Source organism: Onychomys torridus, chromosome 11 (genome assembly GCF_903995425.1).
Source record: "Onychomys torridus chromosome 11, mOncTor1.1, whole genome shotgun sequence".
NCBI lineage: Eukaryota > Metazoa > Chordata > Mammalia > Rodentia > Cricetidae > Onychomys > Onychomys torridus.
In genome coordinates, this window is record NC_050453.1 from 42,190,379 (window position 1) to 42,209,706 (window position 19,328).

General features: G+C 42.6%; 1 protein-coding gene across 1 annotated transcript; it reads left to right on the forward strand.

Moving 5' to 3' along the window:
- Nucleotides 1–859: 859 nt before the first annotated feature.
- On the forward strand, nt 860–18,405 carry Tsen15 (tRNA splicing endonuclease subunit 15). The gene is made up of 5 exons (XM_036202952.1): nt 860–1,065; nt 3,669–3,750; nt 4,027–4,162; nt 17,640–17,781; nt 18,224–18,405. Exons 1-5 carry the CDS (start codon nt 937–939, stop codon nt 18,242–18,244), a joined length of 510 nt encoding a protein of 169 aa, XP_036058845.1. The 5' UTR covers nt 860–936; the 3' UTR covers nt 18,245–18,405.
- Nucleotides 18,406–19,328: the final 923 nt, after the last annotated feature.

Below are 19,328 nucleotides of genomic sequence, written 5' to 3' on the forward strand. Positions count from 1 at the left end.
TGTACTTCCTTGCAGACGGTTGCAGCGGTCACACTGAAATCTTGTCTGTTTCAACACACGATTCTTTTTCTTTTCTTGGTCTTTCAAGGCAAGGTTTCTTTGTGTAGGCCCTGGCTTTCCTGGAACTCGCTCTGTAGAGCAGGCTGGCCTTGAACTCACAGAGATCCATCTGCCTCTGCCTCCCGAGTTGTGGGATTAAAGTCGCGGGCCACCACAACACAAGATTCTTGTGTTCTGAAGCATTGAAGTAGCCTGCCTGGCACTTTTCATTTTGGAAGCCTTTTTGGTCTTGGTTAATTTAGTGGCTTTATAACCGTTCCTTGCTCCTACCGCTTTCTCTCCAGTCTGACCTCATTACTCGGAGGGATTCTGTTACTATGTACCAGAAACCTCCACGGGCTCCCTGTTTTCACTCAGGGTAAACCCACTTACCATGTCCTACTCACCAGTCTGAAGGTACTCATCCTGGGCTTTTGTCACGTGTGGACGTTAGTTCTCAACAGTCCTGCAACCCCTCAGGTTTCTACTCATCTTGAATGGTGAGTTTGCTCTAAAACTATGTTTTTATTTTAAACTTCGACGGTAGGGAATTGAATGGCGCCTTTTCCTGCTCTCGGGCAGAGAGGACTTCAGAATCCTTCATTTCTTAGGCGAGACTAGGGATTTAACGAAGGGCTGCAGGACTCTGGACTCGGGTTATTAGCGAACTTCCTCCACTCTCCAACCTGCCAGGCTTGGGGAGGGGGTCAAAGCAGGGAGGGGGGAGGGAAGGAAGGGGGCCGGAGTGCATCCGCGCAGGTGCGAGCGCCCCTGGGCAGGGGGCGTGGCCCGAACTCTCCGCCCAGCGTGCGCGGCGGGAAGCGGAACTCCGGCGCGCAGGGTCGGCTTCTGGCCGGGCGGGCTTCGCGGTACACCACGGCTCTCGGCGTGGGCGGCATGGAGGAGCGCAGCGATCCCGAGCCTACCCCGGGCTGTAGCGGCGCCAGCCCGGGGCCCGCTCGCGCTGGCGGCGGCACCCCCCGCACGTGGGCTCCCGAGGACGCCTGGATGGGCACACACCCTAAGGTCAGGAGGCGCGAGGCCCGCCGGCCCTCCTCACAGCGATCCCTGCCGCCGGTGTCTCCGCGGAGGGTGCACGCCAGCCCCGCGGCGGGGGCGAGCCGTGTGCACGGCCCGCAGTAGCATTTTTGTTGGTTTCTATGATTTGTGGTACGGACTAACACCATTCCTTCCACTCCGCCAGAGCCGCTCCTACTTAATCCAGAGGCCGCTGATAAGCATTGCACTAATACCTGTTTTCCAAACTAGGGAGTCCTTTCTGGGATGAACTGATGGAATCCACAGTTAACAGATCTGGCTGAGATCTAGGGGTCCACAAATAATGTTTAGTTAGGCACAGTCACACGGAGCCTTAGGCCCCAAAGTGTGTGTGTGTGTGTGTGTGTGTGTGTGTGTGTGTGTGTGTGTGTATCTTCATTCTGTATGGGACTAGAACCTCACTTTTTCGGATTTCTTAGAAACTTTGAGTAAGTTCTTGCACAGGGCAAGCCTATTCGCGTTGCGAGTTTTTCTGTATTGACCTCAAAAAAATAAGGATTGCCTTTTGCTAGCCTCTGCTTGGGAAATTGGTGGTTTGTATCCGCAAAGCCACAGTGCTGATAGTGAATAAAGGTTGTATAAGGATCTTGAGGACTGGATTGGTAGAGTAATAAAATGGCAACTTTTCTTTTTGCGTTATTAACTCAGATAAGCATCTGAAATAATCAAGGCAAGGGAATACTTAAAAATACGAATCTGAAAAGATGAACCTTTCCCCATTTCTTGAAGCTTGATGTTTTCCTTACTCTCTTCCATTCATCTCCATAAACAAAGCATGGAAATGTTATAAATTTAACAAGTTACAGCAACGGAAGAGGAGAGGAAGAGAGACAGAGAAGACATTAACAGGGACTCAGAGCATGGAGTCTGTTCAGACTTCTCCACTTTGAATCTGACTTCTGTTAACTTACCAGCTTTGACTTGTTTGGACTTGTGTCATTGGGATTCAATATCACAGCCTCTTCATTTAAAAACAGGGGATAATAGCATACTTAACCTCATAGGGACATTTTTATAAGGTATTTGACCTATAAAAAGCACTATGTAAGTATTAGTGACCTTTTAAAACTGCATCTAGGTTGGATGTTGCTTTTAGACAATTTTCTTACTTGCTGAGTCTTCCCTTTGAAGCTAATGGCTGTAGAGACCTACTACCAAATCATCCTGTTGATGTTTTTTCTTCCAGGATCAACAAATTGATATAAAAGAAAAGAAATAATGATGTGTATTTTCCAGTTATATCCTTTAGTTATTTAATTTGAAAAATGCTTAGTAAGATGTTACTGGATTTCCTCATTTGCAAGCTTATTATTTTATTCTTTGAATGAGAAATCCAAAGCACCCCACATGGATAAAATTTGTGATTAGCTTTGTCACGTAGACCTTGTAGCCTGACCCAAAATCGTGTCTCAGTACCATTGTCAAGCACTTTTTGACTGGGACACACAAAGCCCTTCTATCCAGCCTATACGTTTACCATGCAGCAGATAGGAGAAGGTGACATCAGGTCTGTCCTCCAAGATTCTGCAAATACCTCATCCATCATCAGCTCTGTTTATAGACCTGCCCACTGTCGTGTTTGGATGTCCCAGGCTTTCCCTGCAGGAGTAGGTTTCTGAGTTTTTCCTATAACAAGCAGCAAGTCTGAAGGAAGGAGTTTGCTTCTTAAAACTCAATTAAATAACTCCCACCTGAGAGTGGGAGTGGTGAGGAAAGTTAGCAGAAGTTCTATCTGCAAATTAGAGGACAGGGAAATGGAGACATCCTAGAACATAGCCCAGTGAAAATCATATTTAAGTTTGCTCTGCTCCTGCTGGATATGTTTCTTTATAGACTCTTGAATATATGTAGCTTATTCTCACTCTCCATAATTACTCACCCTGTTTCTCTGCCTCTCCATGTACTCAAGTCCTACAAGGCTTACTTTGGATCTAGTCTGTCGTGAAACATTCGCCAGTCCATCCCCAGAGAACATTTCCTCCAACCTATTCTGTCATTATTTTATAATTCATACAATTTTATAACTGTCATTTGCCTAACTAACCATTTTAAGTATAGCTAGTTTTCCATATATGGAGGATTTGCTATTAATTTTGAATTGAAAAACTTTGAAAAAAATTGCCTCTATACTATATACATACAAACTTTTATTGTCATTATTCCTCAACATTATATAGCACTTAGATTATATTCTGTAATGTAAGTAATCTCTAGATGATTTAAAGTATATGGTAGGATTGCACAGCTTATATTCAAATATTCTTGGGTTTTATATAAAGGACTTGAACATTCTTAGATTTTGTGATTGATAAGGATGGTGTCTTAGACGCAGCAAGGGAGGCTGTATGCATGTGTTTAACAATTGTAGGGGTTTTTTTAGAGGCTGAGATAAGACCTTACATTTCTTTTAACTTCCATTAAATTTGGAACATAGCTTATATACATATACATATACATATATATAAATATATATATATATATTATGCATGCATCTAGTGAGTACTTGTTAAATGAAAGAAAATATTGAGCTAATTCCTTCTCTATTTAACAATTATGTTTTGATTTTTCAGTACTTAGAAATGATGGAATTAGATATAGGAGATGCCACCCAAGTTTATATAGCATTCTTGGTTTACCTGGATCTCATGGAGAGTAAGTTCCTTGTTTATATTGTTTTGTTATTGGGGTGTGGGAGGTTGGGGAATTGGGTTGTTATATAGCATTGTTCACACATAATAAGCAGACATCTTTTATTTACTAGTAATTTTCCCAGTTATGTTACCCTTCTTTGTTCATTTACATTGGGAATTACTAGATTGTGGAAAAGACCAGAAAGGCAAAGAGAAGAGGGTGTGTCATGAGTGACCTTTGCTCTACTGAGTGTTAGAAGTTTTGTTTTCAGTGAGTGCATTCTTGATGCTCTTTCAGGTAAAAGTTGGCATGAAGTGAACTGTGTAGGAATACCAGAACTACAGCTCATCTGCCTCCTGGGCACTGAGATAGAAGGGGAGGGGCTACAGACTGTGGTGCCTACACCCATTTCTGCTTCTCTCAGCCATAACAGGTGAGCGAGCACTTTTGGTCTTAGTCTGACAGATCCATGGCCTGTTAGATTGTGTTTTCTTTTTTCTTCACTTTTATAAGTTCTTTATATGTTTTTGTCAATAATCTTTCATTGGCCCTATTTGCAAATTTTAAACCCATACCTTACTGTTTTTAAGGTATGTTTTATTTTTTATTTTATTTTATTTTTTCCGAGACAGGGTTTCTCTGTGTAGCTTTGCGCCTTTCCTGGAACTCACTCTATAGCCCAGGTTAGCCTCAAACTCACAGAGATCCGACTGTCTCTGCCTCCTGAGTGCTGGGATTAAAGGCGTGCGCCACCACCGCCCAGCTTAAGGTATGTTTTAAATGAATAACATCTTAATTTGATTATGATCATTGTTTCTTTCTTTTATAATCATCATCTTTGTGTCTAGCTTAAGGTATAGTTCCTGCTTAGAATTCTGAGTAAAGGTTAATTTTTCAAAGGTTACTAAGAGTACCAGTGTTTTAAAAATATGATACAATAGGAAAGGGGCTCCCATTTTCCTATGAATAATCACGTTTCACCTTCATTGACAATGGTAGGTTCTCCATCATTTTCTCATTTATCACCTCTTATAATTCCCAAATTCCACACATGCAATGAAACACGTTATGGCTTTTGGTGTGTTTGTTTTTTCACTTGGGAGATTACTGTTCCAGTCTCTTTACTCTTTATAGATCGGTTTAAGTTGTTTATATCCATTAGGTTTGTTAAGTTTGGTAGACAGTATTTCTATTAATTTCTTCTAGATTTTCCAATTTATTGGAGTCTAGATTTTCAAACAGTTCCTTAATGAGCCTCTGAATTTCATTAGTATTGGTCATAATATCAACCTGTCATCTCCAAAATTATTAGTTCAGGCCTTTCCCATCTCTGGTTACTTTGATTGTCTGTTTTGTTTTTAAAGAATGAACTAGTGTCATTGGTTCTTTGTATATTCTGTGCTTTATTGCTATTTCATTGATTTCTAATCCATCATTATTATTTTTCCATCTATTAATTTTGAGTTTGGCTTTTCTTATGTTCTTAAATCTTAAGGTACATCATTAAGTTATGTATTTGAGACCCTCTCACTTTTTAATTTAAGCACTTATAACTTTGAGCCTTCTTCTTCCTAGTTGCTATATAAGTTCTTTTAAGTTGTGTTTCCATTTTCATTTGATTCTAGAAATTTTAAAGTCTCCTCCCTGACTTTGTCAGTAACCCTCTGATCATTCCCAAACATCAAATCTCAGAGGGTTTGTATATTTGCTGTAGTTTTCTTTCTATTGACTTTTACTATTATTTTATTTCATGATATAAATACCATTTGTCAGATAATATTGCTTGGAATAGTAAATTTCGTTCACTATGTATTTATTGGGCAGATTTTATGTGTTGGAGATGACACATTGGTTAGGATGTCTTCATGAAAGTAGTATTTATTCTAGTACCAAATGCTGACCTGGAAAATAATTTTTTCTTTTTTTTCTGGTTGGGTTATTGGGTGGGATGGAATAAGAACAAAATTGTCCTTCTCTTCAAACATTTTATTGCATATGTTTTGGGACTGTGTCTGTAGCCTTTATTACTAGGTAATGGAATACAGATAAGCATTTAATTTTAGGACAGGAGAAGCCTGTTGACACCATTTTCTGGTCGGACAGCAGTACCAACCTGTGTGTCGACACGCCCACAGGGCTCCCATATCAGATATCCTGCATATCAGATATTTGCATTATGATTCATAACAGTAGCAAAATTACAGTTATGAATTAGCAACAAAAATTTTATGGTTGGAGTCACTATTACATGAGAAACTGTATTAAAGGGTCACGGCATTAGGAAAGTTGAGAACCACTGTGGTAGGGGATCTGCAGGTAACTGAGCAGCTTTGGCTGTGGCTGCCTCATGTGGTGTCTAGTCAGTGCTTGGTACAATGCCTGAGTGAAGAGCCAAGTGGGTGGCGAGGACTCAGGAGAGAAGAGGGCAGGGGTGGGAAGTAAGGAGGAAGGGCGGGAAGTGAGGAGGGAGGATGGGAAATGAGGGGGAAGGATAGGAAGTGAGAGGGGAAGGGCGGGAAGTAAGGGGGGAAGGGCGGGAAGTGAGAGGAAGGCCTTCACTATTTTCACCTGCAGTTGGGTGTCTCACTAATGAGCAGCCTTTTAGGCAGCCCTTGCCAAAGCCTAGATAGAGGTGGGATGATGGGACATGCGGCATTGATACCTGCCTTGTGACTGTTATTATTGCTGAGGTGTTCTTGGAGGAGAATTGCTATCAGTTTACGCTTTGGCTGGCAATATCAGCGAAGAGCTATGGCGTGTGTAATTGGCAAAGATTAGATTATATAAATGGTTATTGTAACTCTTACTGGCCGGGCATTCAACCAAGTGGCTAGTCTGGTGGGCCAGTGAGCACTGTGGACCTCCTGTCTCTGCTTGCCCAGTGCTGGGATTGCAGGCACATACCTCATGCTTGTTCCTCTTGTTATTGTTTGTTTCTTCGAGGTAGGATTTCTCTGGGTAGCCCTGGCTATCCTGGAACTCTCGCTGTAGTTCAGGCAGGCCTTGAACTCAGAGGTCCACCTCTCTTGCCTCTGCTCCCGAGTGCTGGGGTTAAAGGCGTGCAAGGTGTGTACCACCACCTCCTGGCTTGTTGGTTTGTTTCTGAATGGGGACTCTGAGGCTCAGACTTAGGCTCCTAGGCTTTTCCCAGCCCCTTGTTTAGAATTCACTTGCTTTATTGAATTTTAAAAGATCTTGTATTGTAAAAATCAAATACAGAATCATTACATAATAATATGTGATTGTTACATAAACTCAGAATTACAAATTTGACTTATCATAAATTGCTCATATGCAACTCTCGTAACCATGACCAAGAACTTTTCAAGCCTCTTCAGACCCCTTCCCAGCGCGTGGAATAGCTCTTCCCTTCTCACAGAGGAAACCGCTGTTCTTCCTTGGGCACTAACTGACCATCAGTGCTGCACTCCCTTTGACTTCCTCAAGAAGTTCTGTGGGAGTGTGAGCGAAGGACACTGAGACCTTATCAAGAATACTATTTTATTTTAAGAATATCCTGCTGGTCCCTATTGTTAGAAACAAATTACATGTCACACATCACAGAGCACATAGCTTTCTAGGCACCATCTGACGCTATGCTGATTAACTTGAGACTGTTGTTCTTAATGGTCTGTATTCCTAACAAAACTGTAATAACATTTTTATTAATAGGGAAAAAAGGAAGCATACTAAACCACGGAGCCAAAGGAATACGCAGTCTGTTGGCATGCAGTTTCATAGTTATGTCAACTACAGGGTAATTACAGAACTGCCCTCAGTGTAGACAAACAATCATCCTACTGCATCGGTTAAAAGCATTTCAGTAGTTGTCTCGCTGTTTGAGTGTTGAGGGGCAAGCTGACAGATGTATTTACATGGCTCATTCTTTATGCTGTAGAGTACATATTTGCTGATTCCTTAAAAGGGAATAGTTCTGGGCAGTTCTAGTATCAGTTCTTAATGTCACTGTATATCTGGGTGCACGTCTCAGAATTTCTAGACTATTTGGATCCATTTCCTACTTCTTTTCCCAAGCTTTGGACCTAGTGGCTTTGTTTCCATAGTTTCTGGCACTAGACAGGCAGATTCCATTACAGGGTGTGTGAATACTTGAATAGCTGAGGGTCTATATGAGTATAGGTCAAATAGTTTGTCACATTTCTAGACAAGTTAACAGGTGTGTCCGTATGCATGGCACCTCAGCTTGTTTTCTGCTGATGAATCTCGGGACTCTTCAGGCTCCCATCTAACACCTTGGTGATGGCCTGTGGGCAAGTGCTTTTCCCCAGACAAGGCAATGGAGTGAAGCAGCACTCAGGTTTTCACAGAGGTCACAGGGCTGGTGGACTTAAAGATGAAGACTGGGGTGTAGCTCAGTGAGTGAGAGTACTTTCTGTACAAGACTAAGAATCTGAGTTCAAGCCCCAGCACCTGTGTAAAAAGCCAGGTATGTGCCTGTAACTCCAGTGTTGAGGGGCAGAGATAGGCAGATCCTGAGAGCTTGCTGGCCAGCCCAGCCTGGCCAAAACAGTGAGGGACTCGATTTTAAAGAATACGGCACTAAGAACAATTGAAGAAGACATTCAGCATCTTCTTCTGGCCCCTTCATGTGTGTGTCTGTGCAACACACACACACACACACACACACACACACACACACACACATACTTAGAAAAGGTGGCACCACCAGGGAATCCTGCATAAGTTAGAGGCCTGTCCTGTCTTTTCGATGCTGATGTTGAAAATGAAGTCAAATCGATGTTTAAGTCGCTTCTTTTTAGGTGAAAAGTAAATGAAGCGTTTTACCGTGATTTTCTAGATTCATACCTGTTAGAGGACACACTCCTCCAAGGAAAAGCTACTGTGCTGTGGGTTTTTGTTGAGAGTCCCAAGCAGAAGTTTGTCACCCTGAAGTCATGATCATAGTGTGTCAGGCGTTTGGAATAGAGTTGAATACGGGGGGGTTGTAAAGGGGAAATATTTTAAGTACCTTACAGCAAGGCTCAGAAAGAAAAAAGAAAAAAAGTTTTTCAAAACAATTTTTGACTAGTGGTTTGTTTCTTCCTGATAGACCTTGTATTCTTCCTCAATTTCAATGTCAGTTTAGTACCTGGAACCATGACTGGCATATCTAAGCCTTTGTGTAGTTGTATATGGTTAAAATGATGTGAGAAAAACAAATTTCTTAAAGGATCACAAAATCCACAGAGTTCCGGGTGCTGTTTCTCACATGATGCTCAGTCTCCTTTGTTGTAAAGATGGTAGTGACTTCTCCTCCACACTAGCTGCACCACTGGTCTTTCAAAGCAGGCTAAACTCCACAGCTTTCTCAGGGTTGAGCTCTGACAGTGGAGGTGAGGCTGGAACCTCTAGTGTCCCACAGTGGCATTCTTCTGGGAGAGAGAAAGTCATTCAGATGTCCTCTTTCTTGGCATGACTTCTAGTTCATTGTCACTCTACAGACGAGAGAGCCTTGTCTACCTCTATCTGCCTGCCAGCTCACTTCTAGAAAGCTGGAAGCCTGTGACCTGTCACCCTGAGGCAGGGAGACTCTTGGCAGGATGCTGTACCACGAGGAACATTGGAGCCAACGTGAGGCTTCCTGGTCTTGGTTTTCCTAACCCGCCTAGCTTATTTAGGCACAGCATGTCCTGTTTGCCATAGTGTGCTCAGAAGATTGCATGCTCTTCTTTCCTACATTGAATTACATGAATTGTAGTTCTTCCTTTCTCTTTGTTAGAGTTCTCTACACAGCCTTTGAAGACCGTCAAGAGTAATTTTTCTTTAAGAGATGTGACTACTTACACGAGTACTTTATCAGCTGTTAGTGTTGTCCCCGCCGATTTCACAGCAGTCTCCCACACAATAGAAATGGATAAATTATTTATTTGTATGCCAGTTGCATTGATGGATTTGCAGGGAGAAGAAGAGCTGATATTTTAAAACACTGAGCTGTATAGAAAAAACTAAAATTTTATTTACTGTTCTTATACTAAAGTGTTAACAATATTTAAAATGTATATAATTATACTTTTCTTTAACCATTAGATACAGTGAACATTAATGAGTATGAATATAATTGTAGGCTATCAAAAGGCAAAAATAGAAGGATGTTTTGGGGAGAGGATGAGACAGATTTCAGATTGCTCATGATTTTTCTCCTTTATATTGGATCCCTGGGATCAAGGGTACACAATATCACAGACCTTTCCTATAAGATGCTCAGAGTCCAGGGCTGAGAGGCACAGATTATACCTAGTGTGGTTTAATGTACTGAGAGATGTGTCTATGACGAATCGGTATTGGCTCAGGACCCTCAAGACCAAGTTCTCAGCACAAAGGAGATTTACTTGTCCCAAAGGGACAAAGGCCAGCAAATAAGAGACAGAGACAGGAGATAGAGGATGAGGGAGAGGGGGCAGGGAGGGATATTTGTCCTGGAGGGACAAAGGTCTGTCTCTGGATAGGAGGAGACAGATGTGGCACATGGTGGTTTATAAAGGGGGAAGGGGAAAGCCTGTGTTAGGATGAGGTGTTTCATTTTAATTGGGTATGTTAATTAGGACAGCCAAAGGGAGCTTTGGATTGCTAGACTTCAGTACTTTGATAGCTGGACCTGGGTGGTCAGCCTCGGGAGGAATTGGCCAAATAAGGGAATGGACCTTGGTGGCTAGCTTTAGGAATGTAAGGGTTTTGAGCAAGGCAGAGGGGATGGGGGAGAAGGACAAGGCCTGCCAGAGCCATGTTTGCCATGGTTGGACTGGCTGGAGTCCCTTCAGTGCCTAGGATACTGAGCAGACTGCAGAGGGGGAGACCTAATCTCTGTAGAAGTTATAGGAGGGAATGGGGAGTCTGGGAACATCCCTGGAAGACAGATCATTTGAAAAAAGCACTGACACTGAGGTGGAGAAGGCGGCACCTAGCAGAAGACATCGTAAACCAATTATTGAGCCTAAGCAAGCCCGAAAATGATGACAGTCTTATTGTGCCTTTGTGTTAGTAATGGCAGAGGCAGTAGCTCCTCACAGCTCGGGAGAGTGCTCCGTATTTTGTGTTCAAGGCCATGTGTGTATGGGGGGGGTGTGGTGGAGAGGAGAGTGAGTGGGGAGGAGGGACGGTCAGAATGTTTAGAGAGTGACCTTCCTTCCGGGGCCTGTACTCTGGCAGTGGGACTGCTGAGGGAGAAAGGGATTAGAGAGTGGGGAGTTCAGAGGTGAGAGAAAGCCTGGGGGGGGGTGGGCCTTAGGGACCAGCAGCAGGTCCTGAGGCAGACAGGAGAGGGAGTCAGAACACAGGAATGAATGGTGGCCCTCTTCCCGTTTGCAGTTCCCGTAACCAGTTCACGGACATGCCTGTGAGGAGGGTGTAAGAGGCTGTTAGTGCAAGAGTGCCCATGGAGCTTGAGGATATGTGCTAACTTCTTTTTGCTCTCCTCTTCGCCTCTGAAGTGTTGAAATGCTCAGAGCTTTCCTCTTCACGCTCACTCCCCAGCAGTCTCCTCTGGGTCCATGGTTTTTATGTTACCAGTATGCTGACGGTTCCTCAAATTTTATGTTCATCTTTCCACTCCAACCTGTACTATGAGCTTCAGACTCATACATGTAACACTTTACTTGACATGTCTGCTGTGATCTAGAAGGTGTCTCTAATTAGCATGTTGAAAAAGAACTGATTTGCCCTACATTGGCTCTTTCCATGATTTCCCCAGGTTAGTAAATAGCAATTCTGTTCATTCTGAAGTGCGAGCACACACACACACACACACACACACACACACACACACACACACACTGTGGGGGATATATATATGTGTAAGTATGTATGCATGTATGTGTATGCATGTGCATGTGTGCGTGCGTGCGTGCGTGCGTGCGTGCGTGTGTGTGTGTGTGTGTGTGTGTAGGTTTCTTCCTCTCCTCATGTTTGACAAATGATCACCAAATACTCTCCTTCCCTAAATGTGTGTGTCAGTTTCTCCCCGTCTCTGCCGCAGCGTCCATCCGCACTGTGGCCTGAGCTGTCATTTCCGGACTTCCTGAGGTGTTCCGTGGCAACACTTGGCACACTGCTGTGATGCCCGGCGTGCTGTGTGTTGGTATTACTTGACCACCTCCTGTCAGTGTCCTGCACTAGAAGTGAGTTCCAGGGAAGCCGAGACTTCACTTGTTCATTGCGTACCCATGCCTAGCCTGGTGGTGTTTGCTGAGGGACTGTGTTCCTGAGGAAATGCACTGGAGCATGTAAGGATATGTGTTAACCATATGTCCTATCGAGAGTTTATGTGAGGGAGAGAGCGAATGTCTGCACCCTGCTGTTCATCCACAGAGACTCCCATGACAGTCTTTCTGCTGTGCCTGCGGTGTTCATGGTCACCAGGCTGAAGAGGCAGTGCACCAGCGCCTGTCTCCTTACCTTTGGTTGTGTTCTTTTTCACCCGTGTGCACCTTGACCTCTCACCCGTGTGCACCTTGACCTTCACCCGTATTCACCTTGACCTTCACCTGTGTGCACCTTGACCTTCACCTGTGTGCACCTTGACCTCTCACCCGTGTGCACCTTGACTTTCACCTGTGTGCACCTTGACCTCTCACCCGTGTACACCCTGACCTTCACCCGTATTCACCTTGACCTTCACCTGTGTGCACCTTGACCTCTCACCCGTGTGCACCTTGACCTCTTGTGCACCTTGACCTCTCTTGTGCACCTTAACCTTCACCGTGTGCACCTTGACCTCTCACTCTTGTGCACCTTGACCTCTCACTCTTGTGCACCTTGACCTCTCACCCGTGTGTACCTTGACCTCTCACCCTCTGCTCCCTTGTATTGCCTTATGAAATAAAAGGTTAGAAGAATCAAGTTTCTTTATATCATTTCTAATTAGTTACTTGTTTTTTTCTCAAGACAGGTCTTACTCTGTAGCCTGGACTACCTTGGTATTCACTTTGTAGCCCAGGCTGGCCAGATGATGATCCTCCTTTCTTAGACTCCTGAGTACTGAGACATACATCACCACATGTGGATGGGATTTAATACTTAAATGCTATGTTGTTTTCTTGAGTAATGACTACTTTAAAAACAGTCCTTTCTGGAAGCGTGGCTTTTTCTCAGTTTATTTAGTGGCCACTCTTATTTGAGGCCTGCAGGTACTCACTGACAAAATGACTTGCATTGTGTGGCTTCTTCCGTAATCAGGACACGTGTCCTCACGCCACCTCAGTTGCTGATGAACCCAACCCTGATGACTTCTTTCAGTTGACACGCTTTTTCTCTTACCCTGAGAGGGAAGGTAAGCTCACATTTCTCGGTCTTTTCCACCAATATGATGACTTCCCAGGGAGGCGACGAGCTACACAGGCACTCAATTCTCCAGCAGGTCTGCTGAGAGTTCAGCTGCTGCAGTTTTTGTTTGTTTTAGCTGGCAAGTTTGGCCTGGTTCCCAAAGCTGTGGCCTGTTCTCCCAGGAACTTTTCTTGAGGACAGAGCCCATGAAGAACATGGCTTCTTTGGTGTTCTGGTTCCAAGTGAATTGTGAGCTGTTGTGGAGCTGCACTGTGGGGTAGCACTATGTTCCAGCAAGATGAGACTGATGGGGAAATCAGTGCCTCTGTAGAGAGGACCACAGCAGATAGCCTGCTTAGCCACACCGAGGAGAACGGGAGACACTTCTGGAGACAGAAGCTAGTAGGAGTTTTACTTCATAGTGCGTTTTATTTTAACATTTTTAGTTTAAGAGTAATATTTTCTTCAGCTTCCTGTCCTCACTGCACATCTCTCAAGATTCCAGTCTGTTGTAGATCATTAGAGAAAAATCAAATTTAAGATTTATGGAAAAGGCTTAAATAACTTGGTCTAGGGACACCAGCCAAATGTCGCTGGCTTTGTCTTGATTTAGGCTGGCGACTCTCAAGTTGATTCTATCAGTTTCTTAAAAACCAACCCCCTTTTCATCATGTAGAGGTCATCTGTGAAGAATTATGAAAAGGGAAAGCCTACCATCAGCATCAAATGTTGTTACTGAATATCAATAGCTATCATCATTATTGACATACCCTTTTCTTTAGTTGAGATTTTCTCACTGAGATTTCACTGAGTGGGAAAAATGAAATCCTTCTTGTTAGCACAGAAGGCATGTTCACTTTTAGAGTTCTCTGGTTTTGAAATAAGATTTCACATTATCGAAAATTAAGTAAGTACCACCCTTCAGTGCCTTTTAACAATCACGTGTGATTTTAAAGTAGAAATTCAGAGTCTCCATTGTTATCCAGAGTTTTTTACTAGACTAAGGTTGCATGGCCTGTTGGCTCAAATATTTCTATGAGCTTATACAATATACCATAAAGGAAACACAGTCTTGATAGGAAGGTGATGTTTCTAAGTGAACACATGTTGAGAGTAGACCAGACAAGATTTTTAACAAGGAACTTTGTAAACTTGCCCATATGTGGTCAGGTAGCGGCTGGGTACCAATTTATCTACTGTGAAGATGCACTGGTAGTTTTCCCACACACACCACCAAGAGGGATAAATAAGAGCTCAGAAATGGGAACTTCCATTTAATGTGGGCAGTGAGTTCCCTCAGCTCTGAAAACAAAACCTCCTTTACAACTGAGTTAATTCTCTAACCTTAGGTGTTTGGGGTAAGCTTGAAAATATTTTGCTGTTTAGGAGTCTGAAAACAAATACCAATTGAGAATCAAAGCACAACAGTGACTGAAGTGGAAATTTCCATCCTCATTTATAGTGTGAAATATAAAATCCCCAGATGGTTCACTGCTTTACCTTAGGAGAAACACACTGACACACACGTGTATATACACACACAACATGCACATACAGACACATGCATGCATGTGCACGCACACACCTACCTTTAATTTAAACAGTGAATCATATCTTAAAGAAAAGAACTTGTCTAAGTGTCTTAAGGAGGTTTGTTGTTGTTGTTTGTTTTTGTTTTTGTCTGGGTCTCATTCCCATCACAGCTGTAGTTGGGGACGCCGAGAGAAACTTACTTTCAGCTTGTCCATTATAGGGTTTCTATGGGCAGGGACTAGCCTTTCTATATGTTGCATATTGGGAAACAACTGTGTCACAGTTTTTAAACGATAGGAGAAGATTCAGATAAACGTGTTGGGGTTTTGTAGTGACCGTGTCGAACCTAAGGATCCACTCAAGGACTACTGTCATCTTTCTGTAGTTTCCTCCGTGGAAAACACTGCTGTCCCCACTTTGGTTGATCTTAGTTTTTCTCAACGAAAGCAGACACCCTTTGATGTAGAGCATTGTTCTACTTTAAAGGAAAAGCTATCTTTTAGTAACTGCATTAGCTAAACAGTTCTGATGCATGCCATTTATAATAGTGACATTTCCCTTTAATTGTAGGTTCTGTTAAATTTTATTTATTTATTTATTTGTTTGTTTATTTATTTATTTTGAGACAAGGTCTCATTATATAGCTTTGGCTGGCCTGGAACTCACTCTGTAGACCAGGCTGGCCTTGAATTGACAGAGACCTGCCTGCCTCGCCTCCTGAGTGCTGGGATCAAAGGTGTGTATCACCCCTGCCTAGCTAAAATTTTTATACGTTATTAAAAATTTTTAAAAAGTTTATGACTAAAAATTTAGTCAAATTACAGTCTATTGTTTTCTCATCTTGGTAGAAAATATTAAGTCAAAGTAGAGAGCTTATGAATGTTCTCTTTTTCTGTTACTATTAATTAGATACTGGTGTGTCGCCCTTTAAGAAGGGAAGTAGTTATACTAAAGACTGTCCACCATGGACATGCCAGTTTTCATCACGTGCCCTCTTTCCATGGAGCAGAGTGACAAAGGCTTCACCTGGATCTCGGGACCAAACTGCATGTCAGCAGGCCTCTAGCTCATGGTCATGCCATTCAACAGAGGTAGAATCACTTTAAGATTGAAGTTCTTGGAACCAGGCTACTTTAAAAAGTGAATATTCCCTATGTTCCTACTAGCCAGCTTACCTTGTAGTTTAGATTAGTGTTAATACTTAGTTTAGTAATAACTATAGAGACAAGGGTGGATACCAGATACTTTCCAAAGGTGGGAAAGCTTGCATAGTCACTGTTTACAGTACGTGTGCTCTGTGACTACATGACCCTTTTCAAAGCCCCTTTACTTCATTTCAGCTTTACATAATCTAATGTGGACTTAGGGTTACACTACCTTCAAGTTATAGCACTGTTTGTTGAAAATACTGTCTTCTTTGAATTCTTTTAGTCCTCCTGTAAAAATGAACTTACCAGCTTCATAGCATAGAAAAGAAACAATATGAGGGGCTAGAGAGATGGCTCAGTGGTTAAGGGCAGTGTTGCTTTTGCAGAGGCCCAGGTTTGGTTCCCAGCACCCACATGGCAGCTGAGCAGCAGTAACTGAGCAGTAGTTCCAGAGGATCCAGCGCCCTCTTCTGGCCTCTCTGGGTACTGCACACACGAGGAACAGATACCTGTGTAGGCGAAACACTCACACATAAGACAAAATAGATAATTTTAAAAAGCAGTATTAGGACAATTCAAACAAAAAGTATAAGGGAAGAATAAAGTTAATTTTTGAGCAAGGAAATTATACCAAAAACAATGTTTAGAAACGAATGTCAGAAATCTTGAGAATGTTAATATAGAAGATTGTAATGTATTTCCCCCCCATTAACTTGGAAAAAAAAAAAAAGCTTAAAGGACAGGGTTATTCAGTCACTTAAATAGAAAAATTGGCACAAGCCCTTTACTGTTGTATAATATCAAGTCTGCTTACCAAGCATGCAGTTAGAGTCATGAACCATTTGTGTATTCTGTGGTAGGTGTCAGTATGCTAATAAACCTTCCAGTATCTGGAAATTGATTTGCTTTATGATAAGCTAGCTAGTCATTTTCTTATTTACTTGTTTAAGAAAGTGTTTGGGGACATTACATTTTTACCATTTTTTTTTTTTAACCACAGCCCTTCTTGAATAGGTAATAAGGGTTTTTAACTTGTAGTTAACAAAACTAGCAGTACTTTGAAGACCTAGAATTAGATTTGGTGGATTACTTCCAGGACAAGTGAACTGAAATGCTACCATTATCAAGTCTTAAATGTTTCTTGTTTTCTATTTTTTTCCTTAGATTTTTATTGTCAAACTATGTAACGAGAACCATAGGACCATCTCTACTTAGGTCTGATAATTCTGGTACATAGAAAGACTAACCGGAATATTTGAAGAGAAATGTCCACGTACAGAAAGATGCCCCTGCAGCCCATCTTTATCGATGTTGAGTCCCCCTTTCCTGTCCCAAGTTAACAAACACTGGAAAAGCCTCAACAGTTGGGCCAATGAGTGACCAATGGGGAGTTACGTATTCAGAGGTAGTAGTTATAAACCCTTTGTGAAAACAAGGGGACATGTTTATTGCAGTCTAATCACTATTTTTCAGATATTTTGAGATAGGGTCTCACTGTGTAAGCCCCGAGTGGCCTAAAACTCTATGTAAAACCAGGTTTGTCTCTGATTTTTCTGGGTCCCTCCTCCCTCTGCCTCCCACAAGTACAGATGTGTTCCATCACACCAGCCCTACAAGCCGTTTAACATAATAGACCCGAGTGCCACTTTTTTCCACTAAGTTTCCAAGTTGGGAAACTAAAAAATTAACATCTGGAGTCCTTAGCCAATTAGATGTGCTAAACATTCGTAGTGTTGTGTTTTGTAGGTTCCAGATCCAGTTCATCTGAGAAGGTAGGTCTTTCTTAGGGCATCTGTGTGAGAAGATCGCTTTAGATGTCTATATTTGAGCCTCAGACATTGTCTTAGCATTATGAATGCAGTATCATACTTTTCCCTCAAGAATTTACACTGTTTGATCTTATTGTTAACTGGTGACTGAGTCTCAAACATACTTTGTCTTCATTTTCAGGATAAGGGAAATCTTGAAGGCATCAAGAAAACTGCAAGGTGATCCAGAGCTGCCGATGTCTTTCACTTTGGCCATAGTGGAGTCGGATTCCACAATAGTCTATTATAAACTTACAGATGGATTTATGCTGCCAGACCCTCAGGTCAGTTCTGGAGTAACTGACAGGAAACAGTGATGGAAGAGGAAAGGCCACTCAGCTTCTACTTCAAGGGAAGGAAGGCTTGGTTTTTAGTCCTCAGAAAACTGCCTCGTCTTATGCAAAGCAGCATGTTCCTAGCCATTTTTGAAGAAATAATTTGATTTTCCTATTCTCTGGAGAATTTCTACTTTTTCCAGAGTATTTTTGTGAAATCATCATGCATCTGAGTGACTGAGGTGAAAGGCAAAGGCCCGCAATAGTTTTAATCAAAACAGTATTTATAAAATAGTTACTCGACATTCTGTAGCATTTTAATACATGTTTGGCATATGCTTTCTGTACATTTATAGCCTAATTGGGATAGTTACACTAAACATCATTCTAATTTTACTCTTACATACGTTCTGTACTCGGTGCATTCTGATCTTCTTCCTTTGTGTTACAGAATATTAATCTCAGAAGATGACATCTGTCCTTCTCAATGCTGAGTTCGTGAAAGATTGCATATGAGGGCCATCAGCCGGCTTCGTCTTGTCTCAGCTAGTCAGGCTTGACTTAGCTAGTCCTGACCCATGACCTTTGTTTTTTTGTTGTTGTTTTTTCGAGACAGGGTTTCTCTGTGTAGTTTTGGTGCCTGTCCTGGATCTCGCTCTGTAGACCAGGCTGGCCTCGAACTCACAGAGATCCGCCTGCGTCTGCCTCCCAAGTGCTGGGATTAAAGGTGTGCGCAACCACCACCCAGCCCCATGAGCTTTCTTTTAGCATAAAACCTTCTCAAGTGGAAGAATCTATATTGCTTGCAAATATAGGGTAGTTAGCCTAAACTTTCTTACCAGAGACATTGCAGTTAGATGCAGGTTTCTACCTAGGACATGTTCAGAGTGTGGAACCTGTGTATGCCTCTGCCATCCCCCACCGGAGTTAGTAGACAGGTGTCCGTGAATGGCACATGAGAAAATGCGACAGTGAGAGATGACACAGGAGCACTAGAACATGGTCATGGGTGCAGATGATGCACCAGCTATAAAAGTCGACAATCACTACCAATTGTGGTCGTAGTAGGATGGCAGGGCAGTGAATGGTTAACTCTGTCTTCTCTCGACATCTCATTTGTTATTTGTATTACTTTTATAATAAAATGTTTTAAAATAAAAGTATATCTTGAAATCTATAGTAGTCATCCATCATTGCATGCCAAAATTAGCATTTTGTATCAGCACATTTATTTTATTTCATTTGATTCTATTTTTTGGTTTTTCGAGACAGGGTTGTGTGTATATTCCTGGCTATCCTGGACTAGCTCTGTAGACCAGGCTGGCCTCGAACTCACAGAGATCCACCTGCCTCTGCCTCCCGAGTGCTGGGATTACAGGCGTGTGCCACCGCTGCCCACTGAACATTTTTGTGGGTCGGTGAAGTGGCCTTGCCCTGTTGGCTGCAGTCCCAGCTGAGGCGCCACCGGGAATGGCTTCCTTCCTCAGGCTGCTGGTTGTCCGCAGCCTCCCGTGCCGTGTGATACTCTCAGCCTCCAAAGGATGGTGGAGGCCATC

Bases quoted from the DNA above. Each gene is read 5' to 3' on its own strand.
- Tsen15 (XM_036202952.1), top strand. From the start codon at position 937: ATGGAGGAGCGCAGCGATCCCGAGCCTACCCCGGGCTGTAGCGGCGCC. The intron at 1,066-3,668 runs GTCAGGAGGCGC...TTGATTTTTCAG, and splicing joins GGATGGGCACACACCCTAAG to TACTTAGAAATGATGGAATT. The intron at 17,782-18,223 runs GTCAGTTCTGGA...TTTGTGTTACAG, and splicing joins TTATGCTGCCAGACCCTCAG to AATATTAATCTCAGAAGATG.